Source organism: Ceratina calcarata, unplaced genomic scaffold (genome assembly GCF_001652005.2).
Source record: "Ceratina calcarata isolate Rehan_Ccalc_2016 unplaced genomic scaffold, ASM165200v1 scaffold449.2, whole genome shotgun sequence".
Classification (NCBI taxonomy): domain Eukaryota; kingdom Metazoa; phylum Arthropoda; class Insecta; order Hymenoptera; family Apidae; genus Ceratina; species Ceratina calcarata.
In genome coordinates, this window is record NW_017168819.1 from 1095384 (window position 1) to 1118045 (window position 22662).

The window sequence follows — 22662 nt, forward strand, 5'->3', positions numbered from 1 at the left end:
GAGTTACGTATGATTATTTTGCATTTTATTGATGTTGACAAAATCCGACCATTCCAGCGTCGAAATGGCGAACTTTTGACAAAAAATTTCGTTTTTCTTTAATAACTCCTAAACCGTTGGTTCTATGGGAAAATTGCATACAAGCTTTCTTGTAGAGGGCGACGAGATCTACAATTTCCATATAAAAGTTTGTCGCTAGCATTAATATTGAAAGAGTTATGGACGAAAAACGAAAAAACAGTTTTTTGCAAATTACTCGTTAACTATTGACGCTAGCGAAAAACTTTTACATGGAAATTGTAGATCTCGTCATTCTCTACAAGAAAGGTCGTATACAATTTTTCCGTATGTCCAACGGTTTGGGAATTATTGGCCAAAAACGAAAATTTGGAAGAAATTGAAGGGGTACCCCTTGGAAAAAGCTCGGAAAAATCGAAAATTTTTTTTTGTCGTTTATTATTAGCAATGTTCTTCCGACGTCTGAGTTCTTTTTAAAAAATGCGTATCTAAAGTGCATAAACTTTTGGGATTGATTATACAGCCAGTACATCCTTAAATGCATCGCAACTACATAACAGTCTAATAAAAACGAAACAACATAAACAGTTTGGTCGAGAAGAGAACGGGCTTGATTTGAAACGAATTTTCTGTGAAAAACAGCGCGTGTCGTCAGTGTTTTTATCTCGGTGGTTTCCAGCCGCGGCTTAAAAATTTCACTTTGAAACCCAAGGGGGAAAACACGGCGACGTTTCCTCTCGGTGATGCCATCGCGATACCACCTCTTGCCGAAACGCGACGAACAAAACCGTATATGCCGACGGCTGCAGTTGTATACCGTGGTTCGTTGCGAGCAAGCTCTGACATGTTATACTAGCGTGCTTTATATTGTTCGAATAATATCTCGCGCCGTGCCGTGCTTTGTTTCCTCAGAATTTTCAACGAGATATGGAAACCGAACAACTCGAGTGGAATTACAATTCTGACGCGAATTTCCTTCGTTTCCGTTTTTCTCGCCAAGGGAAACTCGAGCCGAGTACTTCCGATCCCGAATTTAGGGGAAGGGATCATCGATCTTAGGGCAACAACTTTGATCTCTGGAATAATGTCGAGAAGCAGGGAGAATCGAGATTTTATGCAAGACCAGCGGATTTTCGACTTCTCGAGATTTAGAAGCTTTAACCGAATGATGCTTGCGGACCCTCGAATCTGCTTTATCCAAGCTAGCAACCATTTAGGAATAAAACCAACCGATTTAAACTCTCTTTGTACCTTTTCATATTACATTTTAAGAGTGCTGTTGACTGTAGTTCAATAATTGCTTTGCTCTTTTATGTAGTTCCTGAATTCATTATAAAATCATCTCATCGCAAATTCTGCTAAGTTCGACTTCGGCGAAGACTTGGCTCGTCCGGTACCGCGAATAATCGGCGTTCGTGGTGGAGCAAGGTGCGCGGAGCACGCAGCTGGGGGAGGGAAAAGCTTTATAGACGGTGCAATATGTAACTGTCGCGGGAGAGGCGAACGTCCAATAAAAGCGGGCTTTTTCCTTGGCCCTTTTTTCCCCGCGGGGATAAATGGATCGGGCGGACGTGAGCTTTAGGCTGTACGGTCTCCGAGCGAGCGAGCGAGCGAGAGGGAGTCGCCAATCGCGTCAAAAACGTCCGGCGACATCGAATGAAGTTGCGTCGCGGCAGGGCTCGAACAGCTGCGTCCGCGGAACAACTATCTTGTAACGAGTTAGCGACACGTGCATCGAACTGGTCCTCCTCGGAACAACCGGTGCGCAAAAAGACCATCCGACGGCCATTGTTTCTGTCTAATGGTAACCCAGTTTCCGTGACGCGCAGCAGGCTGTAATGCGATTCCCTCGTTCCTGACTCGAGGGATGAGCGTAGCGGTGGACGCGTTCCAAAAAGCTCCGTGTGCCTTTTGAGACCCTTTGGCTCTACTGTTCGAGTTCATTGAACCAGTGAGAATTGCGATTGAAAATTTGTTGGGAGTTTTCCCTGAGAGTACAAAAAAGAAGAATGTGAAACTGAAACCGCGAGCATGCCTCGCTGGCTCCCAATCAAACTGAGCTCTGTCGGGTCCTGTCGACGTACTTACACTTCAGCAGGGCACGCAAATTTCCCGAGTACGTCGAAATTTATCGAAAAACGCCGTTCGAGCAGGAAACAAATTCGCCGCGCGGAAGTCGCTCGTTTTCGAGGGAAAATAGTCGAGGAGGAGGAGGAGGAGAAACGGCTAGGAAAAATTTTCCAACTCTTATTCCGCGCACGTCGACGCTCGGCCTGGCAACGGTATCGAGTAAAATCGTTTAAATTCGCGGACGTGGATCAGCGACATCCTCTACGGCGAATCGGCGTCGCCGCTTGAACAAATTCGAACCCGAGCTCGAATTCTCCTCTCTTCCCTTTTGGATATGTTCGTGCGGGACAAGGCTCGACCGTGTCTACATGTGACGGGGGGGAAAAAATCAATTGTTGCCCAAGGGCTTTTAATCACGCGGCTCGCGATCTTTTTATTCCCCGTCGAAAAGTTCACAGGTTTACTCCCCCGACGGAGCTAGACCTAATGAAAAATCACCTGTTACCCCAGACGAATACCTGGCTCGCCTGCCGGGAGTACTTGATCCGTTTATCGAATCAACGGGCTCGGAGATACTTTCCCAATTAACTTCGACAACTCCTCTCGCCTCCGTAGACCCTTTAATGCTCCCAGCGTGGAAAATGCAAATGAAATGGAAAATTTTCATGGTAGACCGGGACAGGTGTTTGATTAATTAAAAATATTTTTCTCGCACTATTCAAATAAAATAATCGCGGTAGAAGAGCGTGATATGAACTGGTACTCTCTGAATAGTGTACTTATTTCTACAAGAGGTAATCCCTTTCAATTATGACAGGCGACACGTCTAGTGATTCAACAAGTACCAGCTATCTCAGCACACGTAACGTGCAGTACGTACGTACATACGTACATACATACATACATACAACACGTAACCCGCGTGCGCGGGTTTGCATCAAAACCCATTTCGCTCGACGTTCTCTCGCGAAACAAAGGCGAAACTTTCGAGAAAAGTGGAACGGCCGCGATCGATCAGCGCGCCGCGAGACAATGGCACGGTCCTCCGGCTCGTGAAACTTCTCGGATGCTTTGAGAAATTTCGCCACGTGGAAGTCGTGGAAAATCGAGCGGGCGGTTACTTAGAAACTCGATTTGCGAAATTCAGACGACTGTCTACGGTACGTCGCCGAAAATATTCATCCCTTAACGTCTGTCGCGAGATTATTTAGCTCGCGAGTTTCGCGCAGCATAATGGAAGACGCAAACGACGTCTCGTTTGGAAATTGAATCGCATGGCAGGATTCTAAAAGCGGATTCCCGGTAGGAGGATAATACCCGAAGAAGAAATAGCTCGCGACAGAATTTACGAACGAAGGGAAAGACAAACAGTGGTATTGTCTGTTGTTATCTTCCGGAAGGATTCCGATACCACCGTCTTCCTTATTGAAACGTAATTGCTGTATTCCAATAGTCGTGGCATTGCGCTCTCCTACAGATTTCAACTGGAGAACTTCCGCATCGAAATCTTGCACGATCATCGATAATAAATGAAACAATTGATAGCGAAGCTCTTACGAAGATTGACTTCGTGCTCTGGTCCGTTGAAAATTTTATCGGAATCGAATGACAATTAACGATTCGACAAATTTTCCCAATTTCGCGTAGCAATAATGCAACGATCGTTTAAGCCGTGGAAAATGGATTAAAATATTATACAAATTAATTCCGTGCTCCTTTCGCAATTGAACTTCCATTGAAATAAACAATTAAATAAGCAATTAACTCTGCCAATTTTATCTGGTAATAACGCGAAGGGAAAGAGGAATCGATAAAACGATTTTATTGGTATTAAAAGTACTAAAGAAATTAATTTCGATATTCCTACATTTCTCTTTTGATCGTAATAGAGATAACCAATAACGGTAATAACGCGGATCAATGCCGGGCATGAAAAGGATTTATCTATTAATCGAAGCTCGAGACATGGAAACCCATTGCACCGTCGGGACACAATAAACGTACTAGTATAGACGATTCCGGTGACGGGTTTCTCGCAATCCTCGCAACGTATCGAGGCACGATATCGCGATATCAATTCTTTCCGTCCCGGCTGGTAACCCGTCGTAATCGTATTCGCGACAATACAGTAGCGTGTGCCGTTCGCATAGAGTATAGACACACCTTTGCAGTCCTAACCGGTCGTTCGACGGACGATTCGCGACAGCCATTGGCTCTATTCAATACCCGGGATATGTACACTCGTTTTAACGAAAGCAGAGTCGACACCAAAAAAATCTACGTCAATCGATCGGGAGACACCGCGACAGCTTTTGTGAACTGGTTCCAATAAACGCGCGAGGAGTGCTCCCGTCAAAAGTGGATTACGCTGCTTCGACGAGGAATTACACCGGAATTGTTGTTCTCTGCAAAGCTGATACCTACTCTTAAACGAATAAAGTTGAATGCAAACAGAGGATCACCGACCGGGTAGCAGCGACCCAGTTGAAAAACAACCACCGTAAAAATCCCTCCCACGACGTTCGGCTCGAGCAACGGGGCTCGAGAAGTGTCTCGTGTGTCAGGGGTGAGTATATTAGGGGGTGCGGCCGTTTGCGATCTCGTTACCGCTTGCTCCGGTCGCGAGTGCAAGCACAATTTGCTGCCTGTTGAATCGCGAGTCGGAAGGGGCCGTCGCAGGACGTACGAGCAACCCTTATACAAAGGATCCGCTCGTAAAGGGGCCGATAGAACGCGGCCAGCCGGCCGGCCGGAGAGCTGCAGCCCGTTAGACACGAGCTTTATCGTGCGTCTGGTCAAATGAGACCCCGGTGCGCGCTCGTCGTCCCTGGACTGTGAAACCGTTCGTTCCTCCCCTGGCTTTTTCCTCCAAGGAATGCTTTCCTCAAGATTTACGCATCTTCCCGTCCCAGATACCGACACCGCCGGAGGATAGAATGTGGGAGCGGTAAAAAGTCCGGGGGTTGGATTATTACTCTACGTGGTGCTTACATGTGGCAGTTTTCCCGAAAACGAGCCAAACTAGATATATATACATATATATCAGAAGGCTATAGTCAGAACTGGATAGGTTTTTTCAGAGATTAGTTTTCCTGTCTTTAGCAAATGCTAACTATATATTCCTTTGGAAATACTTCAATCACATTTTATCATTGCATTTTGAACAAGTCTATTCGTGCGTTTTAATTAGCGTTTTTAAGACGAACCCGTCGGAATTAGCATGCTCGGGAACCGAAATTTCACCGGACATCGTTCGACCGGAAAAGCCTTGGAAATTCACCGGCAAGCCACCCCTAATCGTCCGGAGCTGTTTGAATGGGAGCAGAACGGCGGAAGAGACAGACGACGAGGAGAATTACTCGAAACGAAACGGTCCCTGATGACAGGAGGATCCGAGGGAACTTGGTTCGCTATCCGCGAGATGAAATTCATAAGGTTGGCGGGGATCGGGAACCGCACTGCGGGCGAATATCGATTACGCCGGGCGAAACAAACACGGAAAGAAACAGAGACGCCGGCAGGAATAAATCACTCGGTAAAAAAGCCGGAAAGTTGGACGGTCACGCGAGGCGCAGGGAGAGCGTTATAAATTTTTCCGGAGTTTCAGTCGACATTTTAGGAATCGCGACGCGTAACCGCGACGGCAACATCCGAAACCGTCGTATCGCACGTAAAAGCGAGGGTGTACAGGTGCGTACAGGATGCTTGAATTAAAGGAGAACAACCCGGAGACAGCGCGACGCTTCTTCCCTCACCGAAGGGACGAGCCACCCCAATTTACGATTACGAGGCACCAGAGGGTTCGAGCGAAGGGTTAAACCGGGCTTTAATCAATTCTCGTCGAGACTGCCGACGTGAACAGGGTGGATTTTTAACAGGAAATCACGATATTATTATATACAATGTCTATAAGTAGGTAAATAATGATAACACTGCTCGCTATAAACCAGAATAAATTAGAAATATAATTTAGTGTTGCAGTCAGTTCATAATTTAACGTAGTAGACACGATTTATGTCTTAGAATATCCATACAATCAACTGGAAATTTGTTAGGAAACAACGGACACTTATGCCACTTTTATAACGTACCAATTATTAAAGGGCTGGATCAGTAAAATAAGTGAAAAATAAATTGTTCTTGTACGAATATGAACAAGTCTCGACGATTTAAATGTTAATCGTGTCCGCTGGCATAAAAGGCCAGGAACGAATTCATTTCCCTTTCGTCCCAGTCTCGTTTTCACGGTGATTCGATTCGAGGGAAAGGGTGGCCAGAAACGGTCGGGAAATTAGTCACAAAAGGATCACCCTCGACGGCATATAGCCCGCGCCACTCGGACCGTCCGAATCTCATTCCGGAAAGCCACGGCTTTCCAATTTCGTAGCTCGCCCTCTGTTGAAATTCGTCGCCCGTGGGATACGAGTGGGACCTTCCTAGAAGACTCGTATCCGGAAGGGTATTGTGGACAAGGCTTGTCGATAGGATTTTATCACGCGTGCGAGGGTGAGTACGTGCGAAATCGTATCCGGCTTCTGAGTACACGGTTTGCGGTTCATGGATAATTAATCAGACGATTCCACGCCTGAAACGATTCTCAGAATCGTTTTTCAGATTCCCGGTAAAAGTTGGCTGTTGAGACTTCGCAGTTTCTTGGATGTTTTATGAGAAGTTTATTCGGGACTTAAATGGCGAACATTAAAGCTGAGAGCCTTGATAGAAATACGCGTGCAGTTTACACGGTGTAGAGTGTGCCTCGCGGTTTTGTGGGAGAATACATCTGAGCCACTTGACAAATGGAGAACTTAGGAAAATTGTTCTAGGAATTTAAGCAGAGTTTGTGTTTTGTCTGTCCTGATATTTAGTGAAGCTGCCACATACTTTGAAGTACTGTAGCAGAGCACAAACAGCGAGGTGGAAGGCAAAGGTCGAGACACATAATGTCCCTTTGTGACCTAGGTCAAAAGCAACAGGACTGGGTAGAAACGTCAAGAAGTAGTACGGTAGAGCTTTGATCATTTGAGAAGGGTCCTAAACTGTTTACGACGCTTTAATCTCTCAAACTTTTGGAAAACTTCGTGCTCGTGTAATTGTATGCTAAAAAATGCGTGGCGATTTTTCAAGAAATATCGGTGGTAGCATTTTCTTGTACTCGACCATAATCAAAAACCTCAAAATCCAAGGAAACGACCACGGGTCGTGATAAAAACGTACTGCCTAAGGAGCACGGAGAAGATCCGAGATCCGTGAAAAACGATTCTGCATCGCAACTTTTTCAACTCGCAAAGTCTCTCGCCTAGCTCACCTCGCCTGCCTTAATTCGTATTTACTAGAGACCACAAAGCTTTCGTCTTTACGAGTCTGTACCGAGAATTTTAACCTGTACCGGCGCGACGTCTATTCTACACCATTTTTATCTCGCAAACAACCATTTTTCTCGCCCACCAAATTCGAAACGTTCACGAGCTGTTCTCACTCCTTATTTTAAATTAACACGTAATAGCACACGTGTCACGCATTTCCTTACATTAGAATTCTATTGAAATTGATGATACCAGCTTTATGATTTCTTCTCGTTGACTCAAAGAAAAATGTGAAGAAGACCATTATAAATTGACAGGAATATTCGTTTAGCAGATGCGGCACGTTGTGCAACGCGGAAAAGTCAGAGGGTGGTCCAGTTTTGAGCAGAGACTCGATTTATTCAGACGCAGTCGGTTATTGGCGCAGAACTTTTCCCGGCAGACAAGACGCCCGGCGTCGTGGCGCCAACTTCGACACACGCGTGCACCCACACGGACGCGATGAGAATCGAGAGATCATCGTGTTGGTGCACGAACGAGCTTCACAGGTTCCCCCCTTCTACGCTTCATGCGTCGTTCTGCAAATAAAAGACCGAATTCGGCAGACTTCCGGCTGCGACTCCGAAGAAAAAAGTAAGAGCAAATATTTTAAAACGTTACATAAATGAACATCACAAGTGAAATTACATGGTTACGTCCATACGTGTTATTAAATAATTTACTATAGTCTTTCAACTGTTTCTGGCAAAATATTTATAAACAATAAGCATTGGTAATTTATGAACAGATGATGTATACTTTCTATTCCCTACTCGAATATTATCAAGCAACGAACAAGACGAATCGCGTCGCCTTATATATCAGCTAATGTAGAAAGACATGTCTGATATACATTTGCCTTCTATTGCGATATGGATTTCTGAACCAATCTAACAGGACAGGGACGTTTCACAATTCGTCCGGAGCTCTATGGAGAATAAAACGGAATGGATACAGCCATGAAAAGGCGGAGCGCGACTTGTTTCTACCTAGAAGCCGATTTCAATGCAAAAATATACATAGGCCAAGAAATACGTCGGCCTCCGGTATTCGAGCTTACATTCCCGTGCTCGTTCCACGTCTCATCGTATTCTTCCGGTTGACACCCTGGTCGATTATCGATCCAACTCCGTTCGACTCTCGTCCTTGTCATCCTCGGAGACGCGAACACTGCCTGAAACCGCGCTGCTGGAACACGCGGCGCCCGAGTCTCGTTTCTCATTCCAAGTGAAATATCATGCGTGTAGACGCGCAAGGTGGTTCCACGATAATGCGCGGCACCGCTCGTATCTCTTGTTGGCTTTAAGAGGACGGATTGTGCGCCGCGTAAAGATAAACGGTAATGTTTACCACGCTCGCGTAACCGGCATTAATGTGCCACGGCTCATTTGCATTGATAAGTAGCGTCGCGATATTACGAGCACCGTCACGCGCCGTCACTTTCACGCTCAGGCGGGGGGGATTTCATATTTTGCTTCCTATCTGTAGCTACAATGACTCTCTGGTAATTTTGGAATCATGGCATTTTTATTTCACGATCCTTGACCAGATGACCAAACGACCAATCCTGGGGGTGGCTGCTTAAAGCCAGTGGTCATCCCCTTTAAAATGATCCGAATCATTATTCAGGATTGTCCATAAATCAAGAAAGAGCCAATATGCACATTGGAACCGGAAGAATCAATGATCTTGCATTTCCGGTTGACTGCATCCAAGCCTGGGGAGCTTTGCACTCGTGCTTTGAGGTTCTTTGGTCGCCGACTGCCGAGTGCGTCTCCTTGATTTTATTTATATTTTCATTTCCGTTACGCTCGATTGAGTTCGATGGTCTCATTTGTAATACTTGAAGACTTGTACTTGTATATCGCTTTATTATTTAATTCGGACTCCGATTTTAATTCTGATTAATAAATGAATAGAAACATTAATACTTTTATTTCGCGATCCTTGATCAAATATAATCTAAATAAGCATTCACATATTATTGTATTCGACAAGATTACCCAACCGGAAATCGAAAATATTGTCTGAACGGACTGCTATTAAAATCAATTTCGTCTGTTTTAATCTGACTGCACTAATGTATTGTAAAAATGAATAATTCTTATTAATAAATTAATGAAATCGAATATTGGCATTTTTATTTCTCATACCAGAAAAGATGAGCCAACTGCAGAAACCTGGACTCGCATACGTCAAGGACATACGAACATTATTTGTGAATTTTGTCAAGAATTAAATAATATATCTACATGTAAACTAAAATTTTAATAACTCTAATCATGCTTTTATGCGAGGTAACTAATATAAGTTTTAAAATGCAGTTTTTTTGCGACGAGGAGAGGAACAGAAAACTGTTGCCACTCGAGTGTTAGGTCTTCTTCTATGTATACGTGTACTTGTATGGCGGGGAAAATTTGGCACAGGATAGGATGATTATTTAGAGAGAAACAGGCGCTAAAAGCGGCGATGACTCGAAACGTCAGATTCGGAGATCTAAAAATCGTGGCGAAGTTCGGGTTGGATGTCGTCGGGATAGGCGCGGCAACCAATGGAAAATGATCTCGTGTCGCGGGACGCAAAGTTTTAATTGAGACGCAAATTCTCCGAACTCGGATTTCGTTAAAGTTTCTCTACCGCTTCCTTGGCTACTAATTGGACACGATGTCCGGGCTTCTCGGTGCTGTGCAATCCGACGTAGTTCTCGGTTACAACGACGAGTTCGCAGATTGTAATTTCCCGTCTCTCTCTTGCTCCAGCCCACTAGGTCTTTCCAACCCTACAACCGTGTATCTGTATACACGGTGTCTACTTATTCCGAATCGATAAAGCCACTCGTGTTTCCACGATAAAGTTAAATATTGATAGGAACAAGCAATCATTGATCTATCATAGTTATCAAAGAATAACAAGGACCTTAGTTTCTATTGGCTCGTGTAATTTTCAAGTAGGATACCTATATATATTGCAAGCAGTATGCATAAAAAATTGTTTGAAGAATAAGGCTCGACGCGGACGGTAAAGAGCTAAGGGGCCGAGTTTAAAACTCTTCAAAGAATCAAGCAACTATTCAAGAAAGCAATTTTCCAGGCCGGTTTCCTCCGACAGGCGCACACAGGATTAAAACAAGACACCCTGTACGTGTATGCGCGACTCTCATCTCTCTGTCGTCGGAGTGGCCGCGACAAGAGGGCCGTGAGGGACTTTTGAGGGTTCCGTACCACGAAAGGAGCCGGAGTCGAGTCGCTCTTTGCAACCGTTTCGTCGTGTGCGTGGCTTCCTGTCTGCTTTAAAGCGGACAGGGAGATTCTTCGTAGACAGGAGCGCACCGGTGAAAATCGATGAAAAATGAGAAACACGCACATACGAGTGACCGGGGTTTTAACGAGCTAAGCAGTTACGACAGTCAGTGCAAGGAAAACCGAGTATACTTCGTTCGATGATTCCGATCCCAATTCCTCCCCGCTTTCATTAACGACTGATGTACTCGTCCGGGTTAATTTGGCGGTTACGGAGCGACGACACGAGTGTGAAAATTGGATCGCACACTGAATCTAATTCTCCAAGGGGAAACCGAGATTTAATCCCGTTAATATCCGGATCGCGTTATGTCGGTTCGCAGATCGTTTTTCCAGCTGAGAGGTTCAAAGCGAGCGTGCCGGATCGGGAACAAACCCGTGCGACGGAAAGCAAACACGGTGGCCGAGAATAGCCAAAGTCGAATTTCAACGGGCTGTCGCCAATATTAATTTCAAAAAGTTGCGACTACGGGTAGATAGCGGTACGCGCGGCGCCGGAAATGAAACGGAACGAGATAAAGGACCCGGGGCATTTGAAAACGAGCCAGATGCACGCCTCGTCTAGGAAACGAGTCGTGCATTTGTGTGTTCTCGTTCACTATTCGTCACCGACGTACACCCTCGTTCATAAGTCTCAGCAGATACAGAATATGTTACCAAATGAAATAAAAATTATTACATTTTACAATTAGTACATGAAATGCAAATTTATTGAATTTACTCATGATTTATCAAACAATGTGTAATGTGATTCATTGATTTAATACATGATTATTAATATACGATTTAATACAATTTTTGAGATCTCTGATGGTTACCAATTAGAATTATTATTTTTTTGATAGACTTTTTGATAGACGGTAATCACCTGGAGGTATACTGAAACTTGTGAACATGGGTGTACTTACACGTACGCGTAAAAGCCGAAGCAGGGGATGTAACACGCGGTAACGGAGCCGTGAACTTCTCTCTTTGAGACTAGCCTCTTAGATGGGACCAATTAGAGGCACCCTTCTTCTCTACAGTCTCGTTCTGCTCGACGCGTCTTTGGCGTGCTGCCCTGACACGCGGAACGGAGTCCTGAGCTGGCACGAAACAGGAAACAAAGAGCGCCGGAAGAAAATGAGCCAAGGGGAACCGATAAACGATCCCCCGGAACTTCGCCGACCGTCGGACTTCTATCCGATTCCTGACGGGTTTTTTCAGAGCTGGGAAACGAAACTTTGGTAGACTATTGACAATGCGTAAACTTCCTTCACGGAGCAAAAGGTTTCGACTCAGCTTCTGAACAAAATATAAAACTTTTGTACTGACTCCAACTTTATAACTTTTAACAGTCGTGATATTCATAGCTCGCAATTTAAGATGCGACTACTATTCCTTCCCAGGATAAGCTTCGGGCTAACTTTTAATAACTTGAAGCCCTACGCGCGATTGCTCTGTGATCCCGTCTGTTTGCAAACGACGGATTTATCCCTGAAACCCCGTCGAAACGAGGGTACGCCGGTTGGCGGGACAAAAACGGAACGGATTACGAGGGTTAATCGGTTCTCGGGAGAAGAAGAATCGCACGTGTTACGCTACGAAACTGAAAGTGACGTGGGCTGGCGCGCGCGCGATAATCGACCGATCCATTACGATGAAACATTAATGAACGGCGCGCGGCCGAGTCAACAAACTGACGGACACGCTGCTGCGGGGACCCGCGGCCACGGTAGGTATACAAATCAAGATAATGGCGAATATTTCACGGTAATGTAACGGGTGGCTGAGTCCTATAGGTCCCACGAGCATTCGGTGTATAGAGGGCCGTCATCTGTATCAATAGAGCGCCTCGAGTGGCCCGGAGTTCTCCCTCTCGCGATTTACCCTCTTCGCCACCGGTTGCATAATACTAGCTAGCGGAACGCAATGGGCAACGATAAGTCACATCGCAGCCCTATCGGAAGAAGAGAAGGCTCTTCCATAGTCAAGATTCACGGGAGACTCTCAAGGGTTCGCGTAACTATAAAAAAGAAACACGGACAGTGTGTGATCGATATTAAAGCGGGCACAACGAATCTTCCGAGGAATTCGTGCGAGTCATGCAATTACTCTTCTTGGTCTGTCTTCCAGTTTGACACTGAAATTCGCTCCTCCGTGTCGGTCACAAAAGCTCACGATAATTTATCGATTACGTAAAACGTTCCCATAAACTCTAATTTTAGAACACTTCCAAACGTTTATTAGCTATCAAAAAATCTGACAAGAGCTTTCACACTCTTATAAAATCTCATTTGGTTATATGTTTTATAATATGTTGTAATTGCGAGACTTATGAACGGGGATCGTTTTAGCAGACGGTTTTCTATAAAAAAAAAAAAATGGTCAATAGATATTGGCGGGTTTACCGTTGGGAGCGGGAGAGCTGATTTTAATGAAAAGTTGTGGCGCCGGGCGTCGAATGGCTCGCACGCGGATCCCATCCTAATTCAAACGGGTAATTTTATTCGCGTCGCGCCAGTCCGATGGGGTTGCAAATGCAAACAGCGAAGGTGTCGGCGAGCACACAAAACGGCTCGTTAAGTCCGCGAAGAGTAGACCGAAATCCCAAAACTCGTTTCGCAATGCAATACGAATCGGCGACTGCGATGATCATCGCTTTATGCACACGGCGTTTAGGGAATAAAGTCGGAACAAACGTGTTTCACGCTTCGTGCTATCTTTAATCCTTATATCTTATTGAACTGGGAACAAGAAGCCCAATGGAATCGCGGCGACAAAGCGTGAGAAGGGACAAAGATACCTCGACGAGGCGAAGGGGGCTTTCAATTTTCAATATTCCATGAAAGCGGTCGCGAGAGCATGGCGGAGGCTCAATCAGAAGCTCCGCCGCGCCGATTCAGCCTTCAATATCCTTTCCGCTCGCCGGTGACAGGGTGGAAGCGAGGCGGTGAGTTAACATCCGTTTCATCCGTAAATAGGTCTGAAAACGCTCGAAAAGGAGGTGGCTCTCGGGGACTCCGGCTGCGCAGGAGGCAGCCTTTTGAAATCCGCGCGGAAGGCTCGTCTGTTTGCACGAGAACCCCCATTCACGGCGTCGACGTCGAATCAATATTGATACGTACTTTTCTATATGTAGAACGAGCTACTGTGCATGCCGTACCGATGGAATGCAATATTAATAGGGCGGCAACAATATTCCCGGGTGCACACGCGTGTATATTATACGAACGTGTACAGGCGATATTTGCTTAGGCGCGGGCTGTCATCGTGTCGCCTAGATAACGAGCTGTCGCCTAGCTGTATAGAGCGTTTCGTGTCCCTGTCCCCGCTTGTTTCCCTACAGATTAACCCTTTTAGCGAGAACGAGAAATCATCCATGTAAACGGGAAAGGAGAATTTTCAGTAAACCTGTTTTTCAGACTGAACGGGTAGGCGTGGAAGCAGCAGAAACAGAACAAACAGAATTGAACCAACTCTAGCTGCTGTATTTGTACCGGTGATAGATGTCTTGTTTGGCGTTTGACGAGATGTATCACGCGGTGCGACTGACTAAATCCCAATAGTTGCACCCGGCGAGATTAATTGAATCGATACGAACAACTGGTCTGAATTATTAGCTCGAGGGCTGAGCGCCGCTCAACAGTTTCTGCGCAAACATAGGTGTGACACAATTCCGGGACTCGAGGGTTGCTAGGCGTGAAGATTCCATCAACGCGACACTGTAGTCCGCGCGCGTCGTTGCGGAAACGAGTACCCGCGGCTTTCTCGTTGGGACAAAGATGACTGAGCGAAGAGGCTGCGGAACGTAACGCGGAACGAGATAATAACGAGAGGCACGAATCTCAGACAAAGGGAAGAGCCGGGTGAAAAATAACAGGCCAGCTGCGAAGCCGTTTCTTTCGGCCAAGGACGAAATATCACGGAACGACGCACGTCACTGGTAAATTAGAAATTCTAACGAAAATTGAGACGAGACACGGTCGGCGAACGGCATATTTCTTGAGGAGAACACGAAAGACGGATGGGCAAGGGGAAAATGAATGGCTATCGCGAGAGGCTTCGTCTGGTAAAACGCTCCTTCAAAGATCGCATCAACTTTAACAGCGACCTGAGCACAATGCTCAACGACTTTAATACTCTCCGAGCGTGTCGCTGCCTCGAAAAGATTGACTGCCTAATTTATTCATAAAACATAATAAACTTTACGTCGCAACTTTTTATACCTGCAGTATACCTTTTATCAAATCTCCGTGTCTATCTTATAGTTATTTTTCTACCCCGAATCAATATTCGTTCCGTGATAAATATTGTTAAATAATTTATATTCGTCTTATCTACCAACGCTTTTATGTCCGTTAATGAACCACGTTTTTCTATATTTTTCGATCCTCAATGAATATCTACTTCAAAGAGCCAGCGCGGGTCATTTATTCATCAAAGATAATAAATCTTACGTCGAAAAATTAAACCCTTTTATAAGTTGCCTGTTACACGACCAGTTTTTTACCCGAATCAATATCCACCTCGGGAACGTGCATCAGTTCCACCCTTTTGGAGCAGGCACAAGAGAGAACAGATAAAACAAACGAAAAAAATATTCAGAGGCGACGAAAGCAGCGTTCATCGTGTACGAGCGAACGCGTCCAATCCGTGTCGCGATATTTACCGATTTACCGTTTAACTGAATGTTTTCGAGGGTGGTCGAGACTAAAACCGTGGTCAAAAGCGGGGTAGAATACCACGGATAGACGAGTATGGCGGATCCGTATAATTTCCGACTGAGTGCGGGCTCGCCGAATTCTCGTCAACATTTCATTCCCTCATCCAGCATCCTTTCAACCCCGCTCTGTCCTCAACCCCTTTTTTCTGCAGTTTGTCTGCATTAACGCTCAGCCGGTGAAAACGTCACGAAGGAAGGAGGAAAATTCTGGAAAACCGATGTTCGTGAATTTTTGCGAGGCCACTGGTGTCCTCGACGAGGCATTCTTTTTTCGTCCGCCCTTTTTTTACGGGGTGGCACGAGCGTCACCCCTTTCAGCACGCGAAAGAGAAATTGTATCGCGTTGGAAACGCGCGAGTGTCGTTAATTCTTTTACGATCCCGTTACTCGTTAGTGCCCTTTGAAGAGACTTTAAAGAGTGGCGATACGCGGATAGACGCGCTGTCTCCCGCCCGCTTCGTTCTCCACCCTGTACTATACACGATCGACGAACACCGGGTTCAACTATTTCCGTGGCGCGACCGTGAACGAGGAATGTAGGCCCTTGTCACGCGACGAAAGGTCAACCTCTCGGAGCACGTGAGCGGATTCCAGGAAATACTACAGCGAGAATCAAAAGTTAGTATATATTTAGAAAGAACTATTTTTCAAATTTTGTATCTAATAAAAAATTGTCATAGAAAACTCATGGAACGCGCTTATGTAGTTCTATATTACAAAATATTGCCAAAATATTGCATAAACCCTGTTTTGTGATATGTTTGCTCACTTTTGACGATCGCTATAGTAGAATCGACCGGGACGTGAACACGCACCGGGGTTGAATTTTGGTGAACCGACGGCGAAGGTTTTCCAGGGCTGAGACGCGGATTACGCGCTTTGCCGTAACTTCTGCTTGTTAGGACTAGGACGGTGGGATTCCAATTAAGCCGGGCTATTTATCGATTGGTCTACCTGAAGGGATTCCTCGGTGGCCACGCCGTGGTACGAAGCTACTTACAGCCCTGCAGGAAGCAATGCGTTCGCGGCAGATAATCTAATCTCCGTTCTTTCACATTCAAAGCGTCGTGGGATAAACCCGTGAAAGTTTGAGCCCGGCGCGAGTTTCGTGTTAGCAGCGTATTACTAAAAATTACGCGGAAACTTGGTAATTGCAGTTGGTAATAAACCGTATCTCTGGCTGGAACACACGGCGAGTGGAAAGAAAATCCGGCCGAGAAACGTTGGTCGGAATGAAATCGAACGAGCTACAAGTTTCGCGTTGGCTCGGCTAGCGTAATCTCGAATCACGCCGCCAGCCAATCGACGTTGTAAACAAACGTTACGTCACTCAGGACAACGATCCGGTAGTGATGCAAGCAGCGCGTAATAAGCTTCAGCTTGGAGGCGCGATATGAAAACGATAAGGAACCGCTGTTTCTTCCCTCTGTCTCTTTCTCTTACCTCGTCAGCTGATTCTACGTACGTACAACTACTTCGAGTCGCAATCAATTTCTTGTTGTTCGCGTGCGACTTATAAACGATAATTTTTACGTGGCTAGAATATTACGTACGACTTTAGCATGACTGGCACGCGTGATAGGCACTGCAATCATCGTAAACGCTGTGTCACCCTTACTACCCGGTAGTAACGTTTTAATAAATGCATATTAAACTATGCTCTGCGGTGTTCCGATAAGTCTCGTCACAGGCGGTTAATCCGATCTCAAAATTTCAGAAACTCTGATTAAAGCTAAAGATATAATAAATAATGTTTTAATATTCAATAGGCGTTTGCGTAATTCTCTGGCAACGACTTGAAGTGCCTCCGCGTCCGGTAAGTGATTCAATTCTGTTTAAGGGACACGAGAGGTTTTGAAGGAGCAAGGAGACCATTTCCCGGCTCTCTATAACGGCGGCTATGTGCCTTATCTAGGGTGGCCGCGTTAAATCGTGACGCGTGAGCGTGCATACTAAAGACGTATGTTCCTAAGCGGCGTTTTCCCTCCCCACCGACCGGTTCACCCTTCGTGCAATTCATTTGACGTATGTCTAGCGTCGGATAAAACCGGCCGTGAACGGTATAAATTGTTCCACGGATGTAACAAGGACCGGTTCGACCTCGCTTTCGATCCGAATCGCTCCGACATGCAACTCTCTCGAAAACTTTGCGGACCGTTTGCCAAGTGTTTAATAGATATTCCATAAAGCGATGGTAATATCTTATGAAGTTTGTCAGTAAACAATTCTCTCTTGATGATCTTCGAACTAATTCCATTCTGAAACCCTTAACTACATTTTGACTGTTTTAGTAAATAAAGAATTGGAGCGGGTCAGAGATCAAACGATATTAACTGCACTAACCCAATAACCCTTGGCCTTCCGATGGGTCAGAATGCGGAGAACGTAGAACTCGAACGCGGTATAGGACGTCTAGGACCGAATTGAGGTACCAGTGGGAACGAGTACGATTCCAAGCGAGCAGATCGTTCCACGGAAATGCAACCCGTTCGATCGTCAAACGCGACGCGACGCGGAAAACAGAGAACGGTTATCGGACGGTGCGGCCGTTCCGCCGACGACACGGAACGAGATCGCTTATTGGTTTAGTCACGGACCATTTGCCGCGATTGGTCCCCGCGGGCTAGCCGGAAAATATGGGTCGAGACGAGTGGCTTCGAAACGAGTCATCTCGCTAGGTACACCTTTCTATCTATTCGAGCAATGCAATTTCCCGGACGAGGTTAAACGCCGCTTCCGTTGATTTTAAGCGCCAATTTTTTGTAGCTACCTTTATCATCGTTTCAAAAATTGTAAAGCATCGAGCAGAATTGGACAAAACGTAGTATGCACCAGGTAAAAAGCAGAACAGCAAGGTAAACACGGACTTACCTTCTCGCGTAGCATGTCTCTAACCCTGGTGGCCTGGCTCCTGCTTCTGTGCAGCTCGAGTTGCAGCTCCAGGCACCTCTCCTGCCAATTAAGGTCCTCCACCGCGGTCGAGTATCCATCGAAGCTCTTGGACGAACCGTAAGCGGGTCTGCCCTCCAGCTTCTCTTTCTTCGCTTCCGAAGTAGCTGCCGCTGCCGTGTTCCTCTGCTCGACGTACAGCCGATTTTCCGCGTACATCCTGCCAGATTGCTCAGGCTGTCTACCAGAGAGCGAGTACGCCCGATCGAAGTGTCCGGCCGGTCGGGTCGCGGGTCCGGGGTCAAAGTTCGATCTGACCCTGGCGAACGCGGCCAGGTCCTTGGCGTCGTAACAACCGGAGGATCCATCGAAGTCAGTCTGTGCCGCGAACGTTCGTTTGTCGGTGTACTCGACGTGGCCACTGGACTCCGACGTGAAATCATACGGGCTACACTTTGGCTTCGTGTCCCTGAGCTCGACATAGCCTGCGCTCCTCGCAGCTTCCGCGAAACCCTTGTCCTTTTCCCGGAACAACAGGTTCGGAACGTTCACGTACGGCGAGTCCCTCGCGTGCACCGGCGGCGACAGACTTCCAGAGGCAGTGTTCGCTGCGGTCAGGTTGTTGTTCGCGTGTCTGGGCCGCGGTGGCGGGACAGGAGCCTGACGAATCTGCCTCGGCCAGAGTCGAGGACTCTCCGGGCCGCTCGCCGATCCGCCTCTATTCGACTCCGAGCCCGTTTGTTGTCTTCGAAGCGCGGCCTCGGCTGGTGACCCCGTCTGAACGATACCACCGCTTGTATCATGGCCGCGTACGCCCAGTCTGGGACTACAGGGGGCCGAGTTCGAGCCGAAATCGGTGGTGAGCCTCGCGATCGGGTCGAGGATCTGCGAAAGACGGCGCGCCGGGGAACCTCGCACCTCCTCCATGTCCAGTTTTGGCTCGCTGCTTGTCCTAGCTGCAGCTCGTGTATAATCCACCACGAGACGGGGCCTCAGTGCATCGCTCGGCGGCGGACCTCGCGTTCCCTGCTTGCCTGGAGGGATCACGTTGAAACGAGCGTCGCGGCCATCTCCTGGCGATCACGACGATCTCACGCGCTGCTTCTGGGTGCATCCTTCCTCACATCCTCACGGTTCCGCTGCGACCTGAAATAACCGCAAATCACGCTCGCATCGATACCACTGCTGTGCGAAATCTTGGAGTTTCTTCGAACTAATTCCATTCTGAAACCCTTAACTACATTTTGACTGTTTTAGTAAATAAAGAATTGGAGCGGGTCAGAGATCAAACGATATTAACTGCACTAACCCAATAACCCTTGGCCTTCCGATGGGTCAGAATGCGGAGAACGTAGAACTCGAACGCGGTATAGGACGTCTAGGACCGAATTGAGGTACCAGTGGGAACGAGTACGATTCCAAGCGAGCAGATCGTTCCACGGAAATGCAACCCGTTCGATCGTCAAACGCGACGCGACGCGGAAAACAGAGAACGGTTATCGGACGGTGCGGCCGTTCCGCCGACGACACGGAACGAGATCGCTTATTGGTTTAGTCACGGACCATTTGCCGCGATTGGTCCCCGCGGGCTAGCCGGAAAATATGGGTCGAGACGAGTGGCTTCGAAACGAGTCATCTCGCTAGGTACACCTTTCTATCTATTCGAGCAATGCAATTTCCCGGACGAGGTTAAACGCCGCTTCCGTTGATTTTAAGCGCCAATTTTTTGTAGCTACCTTTATCATCGTTTCAAAAATTGTAAAGCATCGAGCAGAATTGGACAAAACGTAGTATGCACCAGGTAAAAAGCAGAACAGCAAGGTAAACACGGACTTACCTTCTCGCGTAGCATGTCTCTAACCCTGGTGGCCTGGCTCCTGCTTCTGTGCAGCTCGAGTTGCAGCTCCAGGCACCTCTCCTGCCAATTAAGGTCCTCCACCGCGGTCGAGTATCCATCGAAGCTCTTGGACGAACCGTAAGCGGGTCTGCCCTCCAGCTTCTCTTTCTTCGCTTCCGAAGTAGCTGCCGCTGCCGTGTTCCTCTGCTCGACGTACAGCCGATTTTCCGCGTACATCCTGCCAGATTGCTCAGGCTGTCTACCAGAGAGCGAGTACGCCCGATCGAAGTGTCCGGCCGGTCGGGTCGCGGGTCCGGGGTCAAAGTTCGATCTGACCCTGGCGAACGCGGCCAGGTCCTTGGCGTCGTAACAACCGGAGGATCCATCGAAGTCAGTCTGTGCCGCGAACGTTCGTTTGTCGGTGTACTCGACGTGGCCACTGGACTCCGACGTGAAATCATACGGGCTACACTTTGGCTTCGTGTCCCTGAGCTCGACATAGCCTGCGCTCCTCGCAGCTTCCGCGAAACCCTTGTCCTTTTCCCGGAACAACAGGTTCGGAACGTTCACGTACGGCGAGTCCCTCGCGTGCACCGGCGGCGACAGACTTCCAGAGGCAGTGTTCGCTGCGGTCAGGTTGTTGTTCGCGTGTCTGGGCCGCGGTGGCGGGACAGGAGCCTGACGAATCTGCCTCGGCCAGAGTCGAGGACTCTCCGGGCCGCTCGCCGATCCGCCTCTATTCGACTCCGAGCCCGTTTGTTGTCTTCGAAGCGCGGCCTCGGCTGGTGACCCCGTCTGAACGATACCACCGCTTGTATCATGGCCGCGTACGCCCAGTCTGGGACTACAGGGGGCCGAGTTCGAGCCGAAATCGGTGGTGAGCCTCGCGATCGGGTCGAGGATCTGCGAAAGACGGCGCGCCGGGGAACCTCGCACCTCCTCCATGTCCAGTTTTGGCTCGCTGCTTGTCCTAGCTGCAGCTCGTGTATAATCCACCACGAGACGGGGCCTCAGTGCATCGCTCGGCGGCGGACCTCGCGTTCCCTGCTTGCCTGGAGGGATCACGTTGAAACGAGCGTCGCGGCCATCTCCTGGCGATCACGACGATCTCACGCGCTGCTTCTGGGTGCATCCTTCCTCACATCCTCACGGTTCCGCTGCGACCTGAAATAACCGCAAATCACGCTCGCATCGATACCACTGCTGTGCGAAATCTTGGAGTTCTCCTCACACGTCAAACCAAGTTTGTGCAGCAAAACGATGTTACACAACTTTTTTGTAACCTTAAGCTCACTACTCTTTTACAGCTCTTGCTCTCATTCATAAGACCGAACTCTTTCTACTTGTAAAGCAAACCAACTATATGCCATTCCAAGTTTATATCAGTCACGTTCAACACGAAGGTGCGATACGAGGTGTACGCGTTGGGGAATAAAGGTTCCCAGTTCAGTAATCAGGAAAAGGATAAGCTCGACGCGTCTGTCGCGTCTAATCGGTCGGCTTCGCGGCCTGTCGCTTCCTACTTGGAATCCGCCTCGGTATCCAATTTGCGCGCGCGACATTAACGGAGCACACGTAATCGTCTCCTCGTGCGGCAAGTTTCCTCGTGATCGCGCTTCGCGTCGTGCCGTCGCAGGCCACCCGGTTAGGCGCTCGCGATTTAATCGTTCGCCTTCCAACCAGCGACGTCTAAATGAGAAGAGGTAGTTTCCTGCTCCTCCACGACTTACCGAACAATCGGGCGACAAGTTTCACGGGGTCGTTTTCGCGGGTGACGAGGTTACACCAGGAAATGGAAGGCAGATATTAACTCACGGCGAGTGTTTGCAGTACTAAATTGAAAGCTGTAACTCTTTGGGGTGTCTCTCGAAGCGCGCGCTCTGCTCTCTCCGCGACTCTCTCCCTCTTTCATTTCCTTCGGTCCGCGCTTCTTTGGCTGTCTCGTCGTGACGAGACCGCGCGCATATAGCGAAATGGAAGGGAGGATCACCGAGAAGAGCAGAGAGAGTACAGAGGGAACCAAAGAGAGGGAGTCGACGTCGACGTCGACAACGACGACGCAGGGCTACAAAGTTTATTTTAAGGTCGACACTAAAAGGGGTCCAAATGAAAAACCGGATGGAGGGGTGGAACCGTGTAACGTTCCGTTCTGCAATTACCGCGAGCGAAACGTCTGAGCGACTGCCCGCTCGCAAAGAGACGGCCGAAGGACAGGAAGGTAGAACGCGAGCACAATGCTTCAGGCTTACACCTACGATCTACGAAATTGTTCTATCCTAGCACCGTCCTTTTGACGAGCAATTCGAGTCAACGACGTTTAACTACCTGTTCAAACCTGGAGCACTGCTTTAATCTCTCTTACAAATCTCTCGACGATTACTTCTCCTCAAAATGATTAGCAATAAAGCTCGGGTCGACTACTCCATGAAATTAACCCAACGTTACTGAAAATAAAGTAGTGTTCTATTTCGTACCTGAAGATTCAAAGTAAAACTGGAAATA

At 47.6% G+C, this 22662-nt stretch overlaps 2 protein-coding genes across 8 annotated transcripts in view; both read right to left on the reverse strand.

Annotated features, from left to right (window-relative positions):
• LOC108627214 (uncharacterized protein CG43867) overlaps nt 1-19466 on the reverse strand; it is an 83790-nt gene extending 64324 nt beyond the window's left edge. For all 7 annotated transcript variants that reach the window (XR_003389479.1, XM_018028323.2, XM_018028321.2 and 4 more), the window contains exon 1: nt 18306-19466. Coding sequence is in view for 6 of the 7 variants with exons in the window: in XM_018028323.2 (XP_017883812.1) it covers nt 18306-19250 (945 nt within the window). In the remaining variant the exon portion in view is untranslated. The remainder of the gene's footprint in view (nt 1-18305) is intronic.
• Nucleotides 19452-22030, reverse strand: LOC108627200 (uncharacterized). The gene is made up of 3 exons (XM_026815433.1): nt 21891-22030; nt 20161-21324; nt 19452-19469 (listed from the first exon to the last, which is right to left on the reverse strand). Exons 2-3 carry the CDS (start codon nt 21103-21105, stop codon nt 19452-19454), a joined length of 963 nt encoding a protein of 320 aa, XP_026671234.1. The 5' UTR covers nt 21106-21324; nt 21891-22030.
• Nucleotides 22031-22662: the final 632 nt, after the last annotated feature.

Excerpts from the sequence above, each read along its gene's own strand:
- LOC108627200 (XM_026815433.1), bottom strand. The coding sequence starts at position 21,105 with ATGGAGGAGGTGCGAGGTTCCCCGGCGCGCCGTCTTTCGCAGATCCTC.